General features: G+C 39.4%; 1 protein-coding gene across 1 annotated transcript in view; it reads right to left on the bottom strand.

The window, feature by feature from the left end:
* UNC80 (unc-80 homolog, NALCN channel complex subunit) overlaps positions 1-20,761 on the bottom strand; it is a 222,439-nt gene that overhangs the window by 67,547 nt on the left and 134,131 nt on the right. The window contains exons 29-38 of the mRNA XM_049888066.1: positions 19,923-20,123; positions 12,324-12,431; positions 10,999-11,137; positions 9,515-9,696; positions 8,806-8,937; positions 6,323-6,509; positions 5,377-5,508; positions 3,151-3,294; positions 2,013-2,113; positions 43-129 (exon numbers count right to left, since the gene is read on the bottom strand). Coding sequence (XP_049744023.1) covers positions 43-129; positions 2,013-2,113; positions 3,151-3,294; positions 5,377-5,508; positions 6,323-6,509; positions 8,806-8,937; positions 9,515-9,696; positions 10,999-11,137; positions 12,324-12,431; positions 19,923-20,123 — 1,413 coding nt within the window. The remainder of the gene's footprint in view (positions 1-42; positions 130-2,012; positions 2,114-3,150; positions 3,295-5,376; positions 5,509-6,322; positions 6,510-8,805; positions 8,938-9,514; positions 9,697-10,998; positions 11,138-12,323; positions 12,432-19,922; positions 20,124-20,761) is intronic.

Here is a 20,761-nt window from a genome sequence, read left to right as displayed (position 1 = left end):
CTGGAAATGAGCATTTGTATCCTATTGGCTGCTGAAACTCACCAAGTAGTTGAATAGAATGTGAGAGGTCTGAGCAGGAAAGTCTCCAATATTCAGGAGAAGTTTACGCAGCATGTACATTAACTCATCCTGAAAGAAGAATAGAGTTTTTATGCCTCATTCAGCTCCCATGTTGTAGGAAATAAAATTGGTTTCTCAGAAAAGCTGGGGGGAGGGGAAGGGGAGCAGTCTTCTTACGTGATTTCAATTATGTTGAACATTTTAGTGTGATATATGTGATCCTTATTGTGGGGTAAAGAAGTTGGCTTTAGCCAAAGAATTTGGTCTTTGTTCTTGGTTCCTGAGGGAGAATCTCTAAAACCTTAGACTTTCCCCAATGACTGAAGTGTCTTTCATGAGGACTCCAGATCATGCCCGAGGGTTTATGACTTATGTTGGGTGGAGCCTGACTATGCTGACCTCAGGGAAAAGGGCTGGAGTTTGAGTTACTAATAGGACCCGGAATAAAAGCATAGACACTGAAGCTCTACATGCTTCCCAGGACATGCGTGAGAGGGTAGCATGCCCCTTTTTGGGACATGGGTGTTCTGCATTGGGAGCTCACCCAGACCTCATCCTATGCATCTCTTCATTTACATCCTTTTTACTATAATAAAACCATAATTGTAAGTATAGCACTTCATGTGAGTTCTGTGATTGTTCTAGTGAATTACCAAACCCAGGTGAATAGTGGGAGCCAGCAGGTAAGAAGTGAGAGGAACTTGGGGAGCCCCAAGGTTATGGCTGGTATCCTGAGTGGTAGAAGGAACCCCCATGTTTATAGCCAGCAAGTCAGAAGTGAGGAGCCCTGGGGACCTCCACGCTACAATTGGCTTCCTGACAGGGTAGTAGGAAACCCTCAAATTTGTAGCCAGTAGGTCAGCTGGTGTCTGGTCTTGAGCCGGCTTGACAGTCTAGAGGACTTTGCCCTATAACTTGTGAGATCTGACCTAGCTCCGGATAGTTAGGGTCAGAGGCAGAAGTACTGGATGTGCAGCTAGGAAGGGAAATAGAATAGATTGCATTAATTTGATTTCCAAATGTCAGAGTTTGATGTCGGAGAGGTGAGAGGTGAGATTTGACTGGATCCTCACACTTGTTAGGTAGTATTAAAACCATCTGTAACACCTTTCTCCTAGGAGTTGATATACTATAAAATCACTGAGCAGCAGTCAGACAATTGCCTTTTTGTTTTTAAATAAAAATTTAGACTGTGTCTATAGGTCACAGGAAAATCACATGAAAGCCCTATATTTAGCCAAACCCATTTGCCATGGCTACCCAGGTGTAACGGAAATATGAGGAAGGCTTACGGCGTTAAACAAAGCTGGTTTATTGAACTTTATAGTTATGTTTCCTAGGTTTCAAGTTAAAGAGATAAAACTAGCCCAAGGGGGAATAAACTGAGATGTTTGCCATTAACTCTACCTTTCAGAAACTTAATTTAATCTTCCAGTGAAAGTCACCATAACATAGAAATGAACAAATAATTTTTAATCATCAGTGTATTTTGCCTGTGTTCAGAAAACTACTGTTCTTTGGCATAATCTTCTTCTATGGTGGTCTGGTTCATTAGATTTTTTGATTAATGAAGAGTTTCAACATATTCTAATACATTTTACCTGCATCCCACATTTCCAAGCAATCAGCATTCAATAAATGCACCGAATATTAAGAGAACATTATACTGAATTTAATCTTTGTTTAAAAGATTGAGAATCTTGCAGTATCTTAGGATCATCATTAGCAATGTGTCATACACATGTGGAGGTGTCAGTTAATGGAGAATTTAAACACAACACAGCAAAGTTTAATACTGCTCCTCATTATCATTATTTAAAAGGAAGTACTTATTGGATATGTATCCAAGGGCATTAATGGTGCATGTACTGTACTATAAAGTGTTCTGCTTGCTTTTAACAGTGTTCACACACTTAGCTATGTAGCTACATCATAAAGGAAGAGGAATTTACTTGTCTATTGCTGATGGTCAGTTTTTCCAGAAAATGTCGAAGAACTGTTGATGGATCTTCAATTAGACAATTCCATAAGACTTGTTGGGCCACAGCACTCACTTCAGAAGAGAAAGGAAAATGAACATTCGTCTTAAATGGAGATAAGTCTATTAGATAAAGTACAATTTACTCAACTTGAATGAATCCCTCTCTTTTGCCTTAAAAAGGTTCTATGAACTCTTCTTCTTTTGACATGTGGATATTTGTTCTCTTTGTTGTGGCCTCTGAACATTTTCACGTAAAAAGAAAAGGTAACAAAAAGTGTAGGATGGTCTTTGGGCACTGACATTGATTTTGTAAAGAATGTATCTGTGAATATATGCAGTTGCCTTTGTCTTAGAAGTCACCCTAATGTTAGCAGTGGTGAGTATTTATTAAAGTCATAATTCCTTGTTTATTCTACGGAAAAATTCATAAAGAATACTGTATGGACAAATTCCTAAATATCTGGCTTTCGAAAATACACCTTGGTTGAGAACCCACATGCTTTAGAGAAGATCCTTTACTGTTCATACAAATGTTTTAAATAGTATCTCCCTCAGCAAGAGGGAGTAAGTAGTTGAGTAAGTAATAATTAGGCTCCCAATTCTAATGAAGAAGTCTTAAGAATAAATAAACTAATGAGAAATAAAATGCCACTTCCTTGGGGAAGGTTGTCCAGTGAGAATCTAGCCTTATCTCTTATGGTCAGGAATTGGATCTGAAGTATCCCTGGAAAGGTATCAGGTGGCAAAGACAGTATTAGTGGCTTCAAGCTAACAGCTAAGATTTATAAGGGAACCAAAGCTACTGTTTTGATTTCCATGTGGCCAAGTAAGTGTTGTTCTATTCTCTGGTCAGAAACGATGTTCCTGGACTTAGCTACCTAGTTTAAATACAATCTCCTGGTCCTAACGGCGGTGGAAGGGTAAGATGGAGAAAGTAATAGTGTTATTATTATGGTATGCTTCAAATCTATGATTAAAACATGTGCATGAATAAAGCCAACATATGGTCAGTAGATAATGTATACGAGAGAACTCCATGTTCCTCCATCAGATGAACAGCTTAAATATTTTTTTAGAGTTAGTGAGGGTTTTACTAGTCAAAACTATACCTGCTACTCCATCTTCCCGCACCTCACCATCCTCCATTAGATGAACAATGGGAAGCACTGCTGCACAGATGCATGCTGGGAACACTGCTTGCGGGGGCTGAGGCACATGGTGGTTGGGTGTGTGTTCAGTGGTGTGCTCCTCATCTGAAAGGGAGACAAAATAGGGGTGGTCTTCTAAGATTTGTACTTCTAATCCATTAGCATTTCTCAGTTTAAAGCTTATCTATTTAACAGTATTATTCTAGAAACAATAAGAAAATGCGTGAATTAAAAAAAGGTGAGGCCATATGAAATGCCAAAAAAACAACAAACCAACTCAACCCAAGTTCTGTCATTCTTTTTTTGTTTGTTTGTTTTGTCTTGTGGAGAAATAGAATGAGATAACACTTCCACCTACAAAGTGGCTAAAATGAAAAATAAAAAAAGGTAGCAAATGTGGATAAGAATGTGGAGCAATAGAAACTCTCATGCTTTGCTGGTAAGGATGTGAAGTTGAGCTGCCACTTTGGAAAATAGTTTGGCAGATTTTCCTACAAAAAACGTATACACGAATGTTCTTGGCTGCATTATTCGTAATAGCTAAAAAGTACGAACAAACCAAATATCTATCAACTCATGAATTGATAAAAAGTAGTACATCCATATGGTAGAATTTTATTTGGGAATAAAAAAGAATGAATAGTACATACTACAACATGGATGAAACTTAAAAACATTATGCTAAGTGAAATCCTGTCACACACATACAACAACACATATTATATGTATCTATTTATATGAAGTGTCCAGAATAGACAAATTCATAGAAACAGAAAGTAGACTAATACTTTCTAAAAGATGGGAAGAGTTGGGGATGAGGAATGATGGCTAATGGGTATCGGGTTTCTTTTGGAGATGACCAAAATATTGTAAAATTAGATAGTGGTGATGGTTGCACACTGTGGATATACTAAACATCACTGAATCACACACATTAAAGGGGCACATTTTGTGGTATGTGAATTGTACCTCAATAAAGCTCTTATAAAAAAATACATAGATATGCCTTCTGTCTTGTCCTCGTAAGTTGTGATTAATTAGCATCGGTCATTTTATAAAGCTCCTCAGGGATGTGGAGTGAAGGGTTGAGAACCACTGGCCCTTTTGTTCCATTTCTGTATAACTTACTGACGATGACTTTAGAGGTCCGCAATAAAATTAGTAATAATCATCAATCGGTGAATCCCAGCCAGTTATTCATCATTATTGTTGTTAGTTGCTGTCGAGTCAGCTCCAACTCATGGCGACCCCATGTACAATAGAATGAAACATTACCATTTGCTGGTCCTGCACCATCTTCATGATTGTTGGTATACTCAAGATCATTGTTGTGACCTCTGTGTATTTTCAGTGCCTTCCAACCTATGGGGCTCGTCTTCCAGTGCTGTATTGGACAATATTCTATTGTGATCTATAAGGTTCTCATCGGCTAATATTTGGAAGTAGGTCACCAGGCCTTTCTTCCTAGTCTGTCTTAGTCTGAAAACTCCATTGAAACTTGTCCACCACGGGTGACCCTGCTGGTATTTGAAATAGTGGTGGCATGAATTCTAGTATCATAGCAACACGTAACCCACCGTATGACAAACTGACAGATGGACAGTGGTATTCATTATTAGAGAAGCACGCTTGTAACTTATTAGAACTGAAGAGCACCACATATTCCCCCTGGAGTCAGACTTCATTACAGGAGTCGCATAAGCTTTGGTCTTCCTCTGATAGTTAAATTATCATGGAACAGCATCCTAAAGCATCCTACCGAGCCGTAGCCTCACAATGGAGTCACCTGAGGAGGTTTCAAAAATATTGATCCATGGATCCCACCCTCAGAGATTCTGATTTGGTCTAGGGTATGGCCTGGGCATCTTTTTAAGCTCCTATTTGATTATAATATGTAGTCAGGGTTGAAAAATACTAACCTCTTAGAATAATCTCTCCTGAACTTCTAGCAATATGATTACATATAATGCAATCAAAATAGAGCCAACTTAAAAAGGACAATTGCTGGGTTAAATATAATTGCATTTTAGGATACCACTCAATCTAATTTATTTTTAGTACTTCAAGTCATCAAATGAGTTATTTAATGAAGACTGTATAATGAAGTGAGGTTAACTTATTATCTGGAAAATGTCTTAAAATGCTAAAGTCAAGACGTGTAAAGAATACAGCTGCTGGAAGACACACCTTCCGCACTGACGGCTGAGCGCACTGACCAGACTGACCCTCGGCGGAAGGAGTAGTTCCTGTGGGAAGTGCTGGAGGTGCAGGAAGGACTCACAGACAGCCGACGGGATGCCAGATTGGTGACTTCTTCTACTGGCAAAGAAAATGAGGAATGTGAACTTTGGTTTCATAACAAAAACGATCATCATGACAACTGGATTTGTACTTACATCCCAAGTGTACACTGCTCTCAGAGTTCTGAGAGCAGAACACAAGGGCTAAGTAATCTAGAGTGTACTTAGGAAAGGGAAAAAATTGTACAGAAAGACAGAAAATTCCTCCCCCCAAATCTAAAAAAGCAGGGTAGCCAATCACTGAATTGAGAATGGCTCATAAATCACTTCTGATAGCAACTGATGAATTGTTTGCACTTGCAAAGGTTGGAGGTAATTAATGGATTAACCCCATTTTTTTAATGATAAAAGGTTGATCGCATTTTTTTAAAACATACTCTGGATTCTGCTGTTCCCTGAATCGCAATCACTCCTTGGCTCATTATCATATTGGGTCATTCATTATGGATAGTGTACTCCACTGCAAACAGGCCAGTGTTAAACATTTAGAAAACAACTCTTTGCTTTTTTTTTGGATAGTGTCAGGAGGTGAGAGAAAGAGACGGAGGAGGCAAATCACCTCACGTCATATATTAAAAAAAACAAAAACAAACAAACCCATTGCCATCGAGTCAATTCTGACTCATAGCAACCCTATAGGACAGAGGAGAGCTGCCCCATAGGTTTTCCAAGGAGCGGCTGGTGGATTCGAACTGCTGACCTTTTGGTTGGTAGCCATGGCACTTAACCATTATGCCACGAGGGCTCCTCATACAAAATAGTCAATGCTTATTTCAAAGCAAGTCCTTTCCCTGTGACTCAGCCCCCCAAGAGGTCCTGTGTGTAGAGGGCACCTTCTTCTTCTGGCTCTGAGTTGGGTGTGCAGGTGGGTTCATAGCAAGCCTCTTGGGTGATGGGGATGGCAGTGATGAGGCTGGCTTCTCGACCAAGACGTTTCTTCTCTTCTTCCTGCTGCAAGTTCTTCAAGATGTGTTCAGCCCTTTGATGGGAGCGAGACACAGCCCGCGCTGAAAAGGATTTCTGTGAAGACATGAAGGCAAGTTTACTTAATAACAACTCTTTCTGTAAGGTCACAGGCATAAAGGCTGTTCAAATGAATCACATAAAGGCCTCCTTAGGACATGTTAGGGCAGTCATGATCTCGTTTCATGGAGCTTCATTTGTTTGGTTGTTTTTCTACCAAGTTTCCAAGTTGTGTTCAACTAAGTTATTCTTTTTCATGCAATTAGAATAGTTCTTCAGGGATGTCTTTAATTTCTGGAAATAATTCTACTTGATCTTTAAGATTTTGGGTGATATCAATGATCCACTCTTGAAACATTAAGACCAAATAAAAAATTTTAATACTCTATCTCTTCCCAAATATTTTTGAACTGGTTTTAAATGAAGGACATGCATTTTATAAGGTTAGTAAAATAGAAATTCAGAACCACGGAAAAGAGGAGGATAGAGCTATAGTTCTTATACAAACCAGAGGCTTGTGTGGTTGATTTCATTTTTGGTGCTCAAGTATCTACCACAGCGGCACACTGTAAATGGTTAACACTATTTGTAGAAACAAAGTTGCTGAATGGAAATTATGAAGTTGTTAGTATTATTAAGGTTGAGTGTAAAATTTGGCTCTGTGTTTACAGTTGCAAAGGCATAAAGGAGAAATATCAAGAAACAACCCAGTCTTCCACAGATGAAGGACAAGGGAGACTTCTAATCAAGGAGAGATGGTTCACTGCACAAAATGATTATTCCATGTGTGTCTTAATCGTAATGTTTATGCTGAGACAAGTTCCAAGAGCACTGGGAACAGAGTCAACGGTCTTACAGCAGGGAAGTGATCCTTGGAGTCCATTGCTATACATTTGGAAAAAATGTCTAAGTACAATAGTAATATCACATCCCTCAGTTGTCTGTAGTCCCATAGGGTTTTAGAGACAGGCCAGGGTTGTTCATGTCTCTTTTAAAGGGCTGCATTCTTAGAAGCTCCCTTTATGCTGCATCCTGACATCATCATATGATGATGAATGGCACAACAGCAATTCAAGAAATTTGATGGGTCACATGATAATTCATTTTCAAAGCCAGGTAGCTAAGCTGTTTTATTGTAATAAGGAATAGGGTAAGAACCACAGAATGAGAAAAAGAGAGGACTTGGTTTCAAAGCTATTGTGAACTAGGGTTAGAGAGTATGCATGGCTCAAATGAACCAATCACCAGTACAGGAGCAAACTCAAAGGTCATTATGTCAGTGGTTCAGATGCTACTACACAAGGGTAAAATGGAGATTTTTGTGAGATATATTAAAAATCTTTAATATTTATATACTAATTGGAATTTTTTTTTCTTTTTTAATTGGTATAAATTCCATGAGAATCTATGCTGGGGAATAATCATGGGTTTGTGCAAAAGGACATGTGCTTTTTCTATTTTTACTTTATTTTCCAAGTTTTCTACAGTATTATTGTAGTTTGGAAAAATGTTATTCAACAGGTAAAAAAGGCAGGTTTTGAAGATTAAATTTTTCAAATGGCTCATATTCTTGGTTCTTGTCCATGTATAGACAGGGTTTTAAACTCAACTATTTATGAATTATTATTACACATAACCAGTTGCCGTCAAGTCAGTTCTGACTCGTGGCAACCCCATGTGTGTCACAGTAGAACTGTGCTCCACAGGGTTTTCAGTGGTTGACTTTTCGGAAGTAGATCACAAGGCCTTTCTTCCTAGGAGCCTCTGGGTGGATTTGAACCTCCAAACTTTCTGTTAGCAGCCAAATGTGTTAACTGTTTACACCATTACATATAGCAGTGATATATAAGAGCAGTATACGACTCGAGATCTTGGTGATGTTCATGGTGATGAAACTGATGACCAAGAAGATGAAGAATAAACTGAGGTCAAAACAAGGAGACAAGAACTGGCAACTCTTTTCTTCACTCTTTCAGGGTCAATACCATTAACTTTGAGGTAGCTTACAATATTATGGGGTAAATTAACTTTTTTTGTGACAAGTAAAGCATGCTACCTTTGGCCAAGAAATCAATGCCTAATGCTTAATTTAATAGAGTTATAAGGTGGCTGCTACTTTGATTATAAAACAGAACAGTGTTGGCTGCGAGGTCTGCAAATGTTCACTACCAGACGTTAGTTTCTTGTGTTCTAGTGACAAGAACAAAGACCTTTTGTGGCTGATTTTCTGTACCATTATTACATTCTTATGATAAAAAAAATGAACAAATTATCTTGCATATTCAGCGTTCTTATCTCCTACATGTACATCACGGAGCCTGAAGATATGGAAAAGAAAGTGCCTGTTACTCACAGACTGGTCTTCATTAATGGGGTCCTGGACACTCCCGCTGCACTGAGGGACCCATGGGGGGTCAAACATGGGGACAGATGGCATTCCAAGCACTGGCGAGGGCAGAGTGAAGTTTATACTGGGTGGCGGGATCTGTTAGTTAACATCAGAAAAATGTATTGAGTAAGATAGAAAATAAGATAAAATGTGTCTGAAGTATAATTATGACACGATCTGCTCAGTTAGCATTAAGGTTCTTATTCTTCAGAAAACTAACAAGCATAGAAAATGGCTGTTCTCCAGTATTTTCTGTTACAGGGCACAAAATGAACCTCTTTGGGCTTCAGTTTACTTATCTGTAAAATTAAGTATTTCAACCAAACGATCTAGGTTTGTGTTACCCGATCTTCCAAAAAACATCTATATGTGTATACATAGCAAAATGTCTGGAAGGTTATATGCCCAAACCTCTTTTATATGCTTACTTCTGGGGATGGTAGTGAGATTTTGAGGTTTATGGAGACTTAATTTTTTTACTCCACGTTCTTCTATATTTCAATTTTTAAACAACAAGAATTCATTCATGTATGACATAGATTTACATATATAATTAGAGAAAAGGAAAGAAACATCTTTTTGGCCATACACTGTGGCTTTGAGGCTCGAGGGCTCAGAGAAGCCTCGGATTAAGCCTTGCTTATCTAGTTCCCATGTGCGAAATCTACCTCACCTTAAAAATCTGCTGTGCTCCCTCCTCCATCCGGGGCCAGACCTGATAGCGAAACCTCCAGAGCGTGTGGAACTTGAGGACCGCGTTCAGCCTCTGCACAGTCTCTGGGTGGTGGAACTCTGACATCAACATGTCGGACACGGCCTCGGGGACTTTCACCGCGCACAGCAGGAACATGGCGGCTAGAAGCAGTCAACAATTCATAAACTACACATCTCTTAATTGTGTTTGATCCCTGGGGGATGAGGAGAAGGTGAAACTGTGCCCATCTTCTAAAAATGACCTCTGGGCTAATGAAGCCAGGCCATCAGCAGTGGCAGAAGCAACTACATGTCACCTATTCATCTAAAAATCACTATTTCTAAAGCCAAACTACTCCACTCATTGCTGCCACATCCATTTGGTAATAAGGCGCTCTGATTACAACATTCTCTTTGGCTCAGAAGTCTTCCCATGGGTCAGGGCAACGTCCACACTCCTGAGCCTGCAGTCTGTTACCATCTAAGCCCCACTCACCTAATGCTAACCCTGAGCCTTAATGCAAGTAAGGACATTTATTACAATATAGCATATGAGCAAAAAAGACCTCAATTTTCATTACATGTCGTGATTTAATACATTACTATATGTCCATTCATTCAGTGGAATAATTGGTAGCCATTAAAAAGATTGAGGTTAGAACTATAAAGTGATGTTAAAAATGATCTCTTAAATATAAATAACTGAAGAATGCGAAGTTCAAAAGTCTTTATGGTATGTTTCCATTTGTGTAAAAGAGGGAACATCCAATATATACATGCATACTTACATATGTATATATGCATAATGAACCCTGAAAGAATTGCTGAAAAACTTAAAATTTGTTGCCTCTGGGGAGGGTAACCATGAGTCATGGGAAAGAGCGTGAAGCTTTTCACTTTATATGCTTTTGGCTATTTGAATTTTTGCCATGTGCATTTCTCAATTAAAATTACCGCAGAAAAATAAAGTGATCTTTAAAAAAAAAAAAGAAACATACGAAGAACACACATTTTCTAACCACCTCTTAGTAGCTATGAAGGCTTGGACAAGTCACTTATGTTTCAACAAATTTGTTTTGGTACTGCAATTTGGACATAGAACATTACATAAGATTTAATAAAGTTCATGATGGTGGCTCATGGTAAATCTGGAAGTAACAACACACAAAAAGGATTTTATCTTTTGTAAATATGGTGGAAATACACGTCTAGGGAAAACCATCCTCTATAATTTGGGAACACTCTGAGGGCCACGTACTGGTCTTATGCCAACCACATAGTGAAATTGGAAGGGCGCACATAGATCCTGGGTCAGCTTTCCTTAATGCACAGCTGTCTAGTGCTCTAGGAATTACCACCAAACGTAGCGAAGTGAACGAGATAAATGCACTCTGTCTTATCTGAACACGGGGATCAGTAAGGGCAGCGGCAGCAGGAGCAGGGTCCCAGGTAGTCTTTCTTTACCTGCTGCCCCTGCCATGTGTTCATCCATGCTGAGCAGAAGCTCCCAGGCAGCCGGCTGGATATCTCCGTACATCTCCTCTGTCAGAATGGGCGCTGCCTTGATTAACAGAGATAAGGGAGCAGGCGACAGGCTCATTACCTGGAAAAGATGGAAGTCTTGGTTTAAAAGCTTCTAAGACACTAATTGCTGTACTCCTCTTGAAACCAAAGAACCACTTTCCTTGCCTTACCCTTTCTTTAAACGGCCTTAAAATGTCGTCTAAAATGGGAGCATATTTAGTTGGCATGGTGTATAAAAAAACAGGAAGCTTTATATCTTCTTAGTTCTTGCATAATTAGGGAAAAGTCATGCTAATTTTATAATGCTTTCACTACAAAAACTGCTTTACAATTATGCAAAGAATAAAGTATAGACTAAGTAGAACTCTATGAGAAAAGAAAGACTTCAGCAAATAGAACTTTGTGTGAAAAGTCCCAGTGGACTTTTTAAAGCATCCACTTCTCCTTCCTATTAGGAGTTGATTTCCACTGAAAAACATGAGTAGCCTCTAACTAACGAAGGAGTTCCATTTAGAAAGTTCATTTTCTAAGCCAGTGTGGACTTGGAAGGCATTTTCTCTCTGAAACAGCATTATACATTGTGGTTATTGCCGCAGATTGGCCCACAAAATCCTTTTTAACCTACTATTTCAGACGATTTAAGGGATAAATGTACATTGTAGGCAAGTCTAGGCCTTTAACCATCATTGTAAACAACAGAAAACAGGAAAAAATTTTTTCTGAATAAATGTATTATGGTTTAGAGCTTAGATTGTAATAATAACATAACATGTTGAGTACTGGATAAGTATGTAAATGTACTATCTCATTTAATCCATGCAATAATCTTTAGAGATATGTTCTATTGTTATAATCCCCATTTTATAAATAAGGCAACTAAGACTGAGAGAAATTTAGTAACTTGTCCAAGATCCCAGAGCCAGACCAGCAAAGGTGGGATATGAATCCAGATTTATGCCAAAGTCTGTGACTGTTGTCATCAACACTGGTGGGAAAGTAGGTCTGCTGCAGTAGGGAGCAGTGCACTTCCAGCCAAGCTACCCAAGCCTTGTCTCTGTGGAAGTTTGCAATTTAGCAAGAAAGAATTTTTTCTTTGCACACTTGGTGGCACTCTTGCCCCCTAATTTAAAGGGGCCTTTTTTTTTATGCCAACACTGCCAGTGGACATTGCATGTCCCAAACATTAGCAAACAGGATATCTGGAGCCCTCTGGAGCCCTCTCCCTGTTAATGTTCAATGAATGTTTTTGATCCAGGTATCAATACCTGGAGTCTGATGTACTTCAGCATTCCAGAATCCTTCTTCCCTTCCAGGTTGGCATCTGAAACTCTCTTCTTCAGAGAGGGTGTCCTCAGGCATGACTTATCTGAGCACTGAAAAGAACAAGAGATAAGTGATGGAGACTGTTTTACTTTTTCAAAACCCCGCAGTGCTGTGCTTTTCCCAAATTCTCCAAACAACCATCTTCTAATGGAAGAGACGATTTGAGGTCCTGTTGTGGGTCCATACTTCCTGGAAGTTAATTTTTTAATTAAATGAGAGCTTAGAGATGTTTAATAGCAAATGCTTCTTTTACCCCTGAGGAAACAGGGGTCCAGACAGGAGAAGTAACTTGACCAAGGCACAAAATTAATTATTAGCAGAAAAAATAAAGGACACGGATCATTTGATCTCCATTCAGGGCTAATTACAGAGTACTCAACTGTTAAAAATACAGATCTTTTAAAATATTAAATCATCTAAAATCCATGGTATGGGTTGGATGCTACCAGTTGAACTAATTGGTCATAGAAAAAAAGAGAAGATTTCATAGAGGAGTGCTAGCAAGTAAAAGGTAAAAGGAAGGGGTCATTAGGAAAGTGGAAGTTCCTACCGCCCATCATCTGGGCCTGAGTTGTGCAGCTAAAATGATTTCTTTAAAAAAACACACTTGTCTATAGGAGGCAGCAGCTCGTCTTTCAAACTGTCCTCTCAGCTAGGGTCCAAAATAGGCCTGACTCAGATGAAACAATTTCCTCCTCTAACTTCCTCAATGCCAAGGAATGGATAAACACAGCAGCTGGGAGAATGGCTGGTCCTAGTGGTGACAGGCCCTTGTTTATTTATCCTGAGTCCCAATTCCTCCTATTTCTGTACTCCAGGCCGTGCAAAGAGGGCATCCTGCTTCTTGCACAGAATAAGTGCTCATTTGTTTTCCCGGAGCCATGTGAGTGAAATACTTTCTCCCCTGACGCCAAGAGGAAAAACTGAACTCCTTAAGCATTTTTTGAACAGAGCTCCATAGTGTTGTAGATGGAGATATTTTGAAAGAAAAGACAAATGCAAAAACACACGCATGTTCCAAGGAAGTTTTTCAAAACTCTGACCAAAAAAAAAAAAAAAAAGGCCTAAGACAATGCATCTGTTATGTCACTGGTATGGAACCAACTTTTTAATGAACCTACTTGGAAACAAGTAAATCAGAGCTCTCTATTTTCTATAGACAAAAACATGGAGGGGCAAACTTAGAAAAACACATCATTTGCGACAGAAATCTTGCATTGCTTCTGTCTGTAAAAGTAATACACAACAGAAATAACAGGCCTATTTTATGGAATTTAAAAACTGTTCTCAAATCCTATATGGCCATCATTTTCCATATAAATGTTTGGGTGCATCTGGCTTCCTTTTAAAAAGAGTATTTAAAAAGTGACATCTTTGTACTTTTATTCTTTCTATTTATAAACAATACATGTACATTGCAGAATATCTGAAAACATAGAGAAACTATGAAGAAGAAAACAAAAATCCCTACATTTCCAAGACCAATGCTAGCCACTAATCACTTCCTTGCAACTAAAGATAATTAACTAGACAAGCATAATACTTATTTTTAATTAAAATATTATTTATTCATTTAATAATTCAATAATATTTATTGAGTTAACCATATGCCAGGAGCTGGGGATATGATGAGGAGCTGAATACGCATGGTCCCCCTCCTCATGAAACGTGTATCCTACTAGGAGAGACATAGCAAAGAAGCAAACAAATGAAAAATCAAGACAGTAGAGAAGGAGATACATGCCATGAAAGGGTGATAAGGTAGAGGCTGGTTCATACACTGTGGAAATAACAAGGTCTTTAAAGTTTGTGAAAGTTGGAGTCAGCCTACTGGGCTCTATGGGGAAGGAATTTATTCACATTTCTGGGAAGTAGCATCACGTCACTAGATAGATTAAATAGGTAGATATAGGTAGATAGCCCTCAAGTTGACTTCAACTCATGGTGACCTTAAGTACAACAGAATGAAACATTGCCTGTTCCTGCATCATCTTTACAATCACTGGCACGTTTGAGTCCATCACTGTGGCTATTCTGGCTATTCCCTCACTGGCCCTCTACGTCACCAAATATGGTATCCTCTCGTGATTAATCCTTCCTGATGACATGTCCAAAGCAAACAAGGAATACAATGTTTTGTTGTGACCCATAAAGTTTTCATTGGTTTGTTTTCCAAAGTAGATGTCCAGGCCTTTCTCCCTAGTCTGTCTTAGTCTGGAAGCTCTACTGAAACCCGGTCAACATAGGTGACCCTTGAAATACTGGTGGCATAGCTTCCAGCATCCCAGCAACACAAAAGGCACCACAGCATGACTAACACACAAGTGGTGGGTCATGCCAATAGAAGTACAATATCCGCTAAAAGATAGCCTAAACTCTTTGTTCCTCAGGCATTTTGATACACGAATTATGTATATTTCTGTGGGAAGTCATTATGGCCCAGAACAGCCTTGTCCACAGATTTATGAAAACATTAGTCCTGCAGAAAATCGGCTGGCCTCTTGCCATTTGTACTGGCTTCACAAAAGTTACTGACACTGTGCCTTTTTTTGCGGGGAGGGGCATGTTTCACCTTTTATCCTGCCTTTTTTCTTTGTTTTTAATTTATTTATTGTACTTCAAGTGAAAGTTTATAAATCAAGTCAGTCTCTCATACAAAAACTTATACACACTTTGCTATGTAACCCTAGCTGCTCTCCCCCTAATGTGACAGCACACTCCTTCTCTCCACCCTGTATTCCCCATGTCCATTCAACCAGCTCCTGTCCCCCTCTTCCTTCTCATCTCCCTTCCAGACAGGAGCTGCCCACATAATCTCATGTGTCTACCTGAGCCGAGAAGCTCACGCCTCGCCAGTATCGTTTTCTATCTTATAGTCCAGTCCAAGCCCTGTCTGAAGAGTTGGCTTCGGGAATGGGTCCAATCTTGCCTGCCATCCTTTTGACTGAAAGGAAACAATACTTTTATCCACTGCTTTTTCCATCATCAAGCAGTAATTAAAGATCTACATTATTTAGAACATATTATTAGACAAGATGCAGACATATAGGAGAAATTGAAGAATTTGTTGGTGAAGGTGATATGTGCATGTAAAATGATAGTTTATGAAAACCCCTCAAGTTTGGAAGTGTACTGAAATACTTTAACGGAATGTACAGTGAGTCTCTGAGCATTGAAATGGGGATTAGCAGATTGACTTGGCATTAGATGGGTTACAAAATGTACCAACTGCCACAAATAAATTCTGCCACAAAAATCAATTAAAAAAGAAACAGGAATGGAATACCTCTTGTTTATAAGACTTGATTCTAATCAGAGCCACTGCTTTCATTCTTGATTTATTGCTTACTGTTTTCATTTCAGCCCTGTAAGTGTGGGCATTGTTCATTTTTGTGACAGACTCGGAACAGGCAAGTGGAAAAATCATGAGAAAGAAGAGCTTGAGCAGGAAGCTGACATTTGGATATAAAGTGTTTATCACAGAAGACTCTGCATCCTTTCAGCCCTCCACCTGAATGACTAACTTAAATGTGTTAACAGTGTTAGGTATTGTTAGCAGTCATCAAGATGGCTCCTGACAAATGATGACCCCATATACAATAGAATCAAACGCAGCCTGGTCCTGCACCATCTCCATGATCAGTTACGGATTGGGCCATTGTGATCCACAGGGTTTTCACTGGCTGATTTTTGGAAGTAGATATCCAGAACTTTCTTCCTAGTCTATCTTAATCAGGAAGCTCTGCTGACACCTGTTCAGCACGGTAGCAACATGGAAGCCACCGCTGACATAAGGTGGGTAGCTGCACATGAGGTGTATTGGTTGGGAATAGAACCCAGGCCTTCCACACAGAAGGTGAAAACTCCACCACTAAGTAGAGGACATTTACTCTTGCCTTACTTTCCACTCCCCTTTCAGAAATATAAGCAACAGGAGACTGGTAAGACTCTTTTGCAGCTTCCAGTCAGTGTCCTGGTTGGGCCAGGGGTGGAGGCATTTACGAAACACCCTAGAACAATAGCCTCACTCTCTTATTCAATACTTAGTGTTCCTCTGCTGTAAGTGAGATACTCTGTTAGGCATCACGTAGGATACAAGATGTGTAAGACTGCCTCAGTTCTCAAGGAGTTTATACTTAAGTGGATGAGGAGAAATAGGGATATAAATAGCCGCATTCTTCAGCCAGAGAGTCAGAGTGATCTTAAAACCTCTCGGTGTTTCCCATTGCTCACAGGATAAAGACACAAATCCTTACCACGTGGTCTCATTTCTATCTGCCTTTACAACCTCCTCACATACCACAATCCTCTGTGCTTTATATTCACGGTCCTTTATACTCAGCTCTTCTCTCTGGTTGGAAAACCCTATATCCAACTCACACTTATGCATGCTTTGACTCAGATGCACCTGTCACATCATTGGTGAAGCTGTCTGTCCCATTCATAAGCTCTCTCAGCAGTGTGCCTCTCCTTCCTCGTGCTTTTCACCATTGCAATTTTATATCAATTTAGGAGGTTCATTTGACTGATGTCTGTGTCTCCAACTACACTGTTGGAGAGGAGATACATATGAGGGCAGGGACCATGTCTGCTTTGTCCATCATTTTACCCAACACCTAGTACAGACTCAGTATATTATACACTTTAAAAGTTTGTTGAATGATTTGATGGATGAAGAAATGAATACCTGAATGAAGAATAAGAAAAGCACAAGTAAAAGACCATAATAATTTAGAGGAAGAAGGAAGGAAGGAAGGTAGCATTTATGGTTCCACTGCAGTATGCCTTGTGCTTAACACTAGGAGGACCAGAAAAGGTTTCAGGAAGAGGCGTCATTTGAGTTAGATCTTGAAGGATGCTTGGGTTTGGTCATGTATAGATTAAAGGCGAAGGTATACTTTGAGCAAAGGTAGGATGGCAGGAAATTTCAGAGGATGTATGGAAAACAATGAACAATTATTTAGGCAGGCGTATTTTTAAAACTTCCAACATATACAGCTTTCTCCTAAAGTTGAGGGAGCTTTTATATAAAGAGAGAACTTACCTAAATGGAAGTAGGCTTTCTTTGAATGTAGGGTCATTTACATTTGACATATATATATATGTATGTGTGTGTGTGCATGCGTATCTGTGTGTATACATATATGTGTGTGTGTATACATGTATATGTGTGTGTGCATATATATATCCATACATATATACAAACATACGTATTTTTTCTTTCCATGTTACAATTTAGAAGTTCATGCAGTTTATTTGTAACTCATATTAAATTATACCCTCCTTCATGCTCCTTAGAATTTGTGTAGTTTGAATAGCAGGAAATGCAATAGAATCTACTTTAAAAAAGCTCTGACTTAGATATTCCATGTTTCTATATTAAAGTCTAGCTGAACACATTACAGATGTGAACTGTGGACAATCCCATCCTTTCTGAGCCTCAACTTTTTCATCTGTAAAACGGGGTGGAGGGGAACAATATCTCCTGCACAAGGTTTGCAAGAATAATAACAATTTAAAAAAAAAAAAAAACCTCTTCAATGATATATACCTGCCTTATACCCTCACACATGTATAGAAGAAATACTTAAAAATCATATACCAGAAAATGAGATAGCACATTTATGAGGTATATGATTATATAATTTTTTTTCCTTCAGAATCTCGTGTATTTTCAAAAATTTCTTCAATGAGCATTTCATAGTAAAAAAAAAAAGTTGAAATAATAAAAAAAAAATCTGCGAATGCTAAAGCATTACACGAATTGCTATACAACTCAACTGTGCACTTTTCTGGTTAGTGTTCATATTCTCTGGTTGTTTAATGTGTGCATTATATACAACCACAACCTGGCTTGTAAACTCCTTAGGAGAAAGATCCTTTGCTCCTATTTATTCAGTTTTTATTCCCTCCAGAATATCTGGCCTAATATTGTATCCACAGCAGGTGCATAGTGAATGCGTGTTGAAATGAATAAGTGTTATATAAAAATCTCTTTGCAAAACCACCTGGGAGACGCAGCTGCAGGAGCAGGCAGCAGCACTGTCTTTGGCAATCAGGACTGTTCACGGGCAGGTGGGTAACTGGGGCTTCCCTGGCAGGCACACGGCTGCCCTGGTTACTGCCTTCACCTCCTTCCGGCTCAGTGCTCAGGGTGGTTGTTAGGAAAGTGCAGCTGAATGCTTAGAAAATGTAAGAATTTCTTGAAGGCATTTCCTTTTCTGACTTGACCTCAATTAAAGAAACTGTTGCCGTTGAGTCAACTCTGACTGATAGTAATCCCAAGTGTTTCAGACTAGAACTATGCTCCATAGGGTTTTCAAGGGCTGTGATCTTTTGGAAGTAGACTGCAAGGCCTTTCTTCCGAGGCATGTCTGGGTGGATTTGAACCACCAACCTTTCAATGAGTAGCCAAGCACTTAACCGGTTGCTCCACTCAGATTACTCTTTTCTTTATCTGTGAATAGTTGGACTATTTATTACTTATTTCTTCATATACAGTATCAGTTTCCTATTGCTACTGTAACAAATTACCACAAACTTAGTGGCTTAAAACAACTGTTTTATCTAACAGTTGTAGAGGTCAAAAATCTAAAATGGGTAGACAGGGCTGTACTCTTTTGGAGGCTCCGGTGGAAAACCTGTTTTCTTGCCTTTTCCAGTTTCTGGAGCTGCCAACTCTCCTTGGTTTGTAGACTGCATCACTCCAACCTCCACTCTGCTGTCCCATCTCCTTGTCTGCCTCTGCCTCTCCTGTCTCCCTTTTTCACTTATATAAAACTTGTGTGATTACATTATACCCACTGGATAATCCAGAATACTCTTACCATCTCAAGATCTTTAACCTAATCACATTTGCAAAGTCTCTTTTGCCACATGAGATAACACATTTCCAGGTTCCAGGGATTATGACATGGACATCTTTGGGGAGGGAGCATTGTCCGCCACAAAAACCTGCTTGTCACCACTACTCCTATGAGTTTATATTTATTTGCAAACACAAAACCTAGGGAATGATTCCATGTTTGTTCATAGACATGAAGTCGCAGCATTTGTTCTTCCTACTCTCACCTTCTATTTTTTTTCAGAACCACATAGATTTGTAGTTTGGTTTTCACAACTGCAGTTTCCTGAAACTTTTGTTTTTTAATTTTTATTGTGCTTTAAGTGAAAGTTTACAAATCAAGTCGGACTCATACAAAAATTTATAAACAACTTGCTGTATAGTCCTAATTGATCTCCCCTTAATAAGACAGCACACTCCTTCCCTCCTCTATTTCAAGTCCATTTGGCCAGCTTCTGACCCTCTCTACCCTCTCATGTCCCCTTCAGACAGGAGATGCCAACATAGTCTCATGTGTCTACTTGATCCAACAAGCTCATTCTTCACCAGTATCATTGTCTATCCCATAAAAAAAAAAAAATAGTCTAATCCCTGTCTGAAGAGTTAGGTTTTCCCTGAAACTTTTATTTCCAGGAAAATATTTTTAGGAAATCATTTTCCCTTTCATTGGTGTGTTAGCCCATGACGATTCGCTCACCTCTTTCTGCTTCTTGCCCCGCAGAGCCACATTGTTGGCATTGCTACTCTCCCGGAGAGAGTCCACAGTGTCTCCATAGAGCAGCTTGAGAGCCCTGACCAGCCGGGCGCAGGAGCGGCTGTGGTGCAGGTAGCAGTGTGGGTGGCAGTAGTCAACGTGGGTGCAGATGAAGCTTTGCTGATTGCACAGCAAGATCATGACCTGGAACACAGACACCACTGAAGCTCAACCAGGCAACCAGTGCACAGGCAGACTGTGAACACCGATGTGCGGCAGAAGATGGCAAGTCAGAATGTAACTTTCCTGGATGGATCTTGAAACCACAACGATTCAGTAATTCCCAGGAAAGAACAAAGAGTGAAAAGCCTCTATTCACTTGGCCTCTTTTTTCCCTCTCTGAATTAATACTTGATAAAAGGATCTCTTTGAAACAATAAAAGGTTAACTGATCATCGAGAACTTAAAGCAAATATTGTGGAGTGTAGGGTTTCCAAGTATTTCAAATGGAGATTCTGAATTTAAAAACATTTTTTTTTCACCTCCTATGTTGTAGAAGGAGCCAGATGGAAGAATATAAACTGAGAAGTTCTGTCCCAGAGGATCTGGCTGGCCTTTGGCAGCTCTGGTATGCCTTTATCTCCAGGCTACTTACATGGGACTTGAAAACATTTCTGTATCTTCACCCTGGCTTATAACCTTTAAGTGGGACTTGAACCCCACTGTACAGCCCCATTTTCTCTCTCTACAGATTGATATTTTTCTTCCTCTTTTGGGCCACTCTAGCCCTTTACTTGCGAGTTGATCTGGCTCAAATTCTCCCATCTCCTAGAGTTATCAAT

Source organism: Elephas maximus, chromosome 6, assembly GCF_024166365.1.
Source record: "Elephas maximus indicus isolate mEleMax1 chromosome 6, mEleMax1 primary haplotype, whole genome shotgun sequence".
NCBI lineage: Eukaryota > Metazoa > Chordata > Mammalia > Proboscidea > Elephantidae > Elephas > Elephas maximus.
Note: the sequence above shows the minus strand (reverse complement) of the source record. Positions and strands in the feature narration are given on the sequence as shown.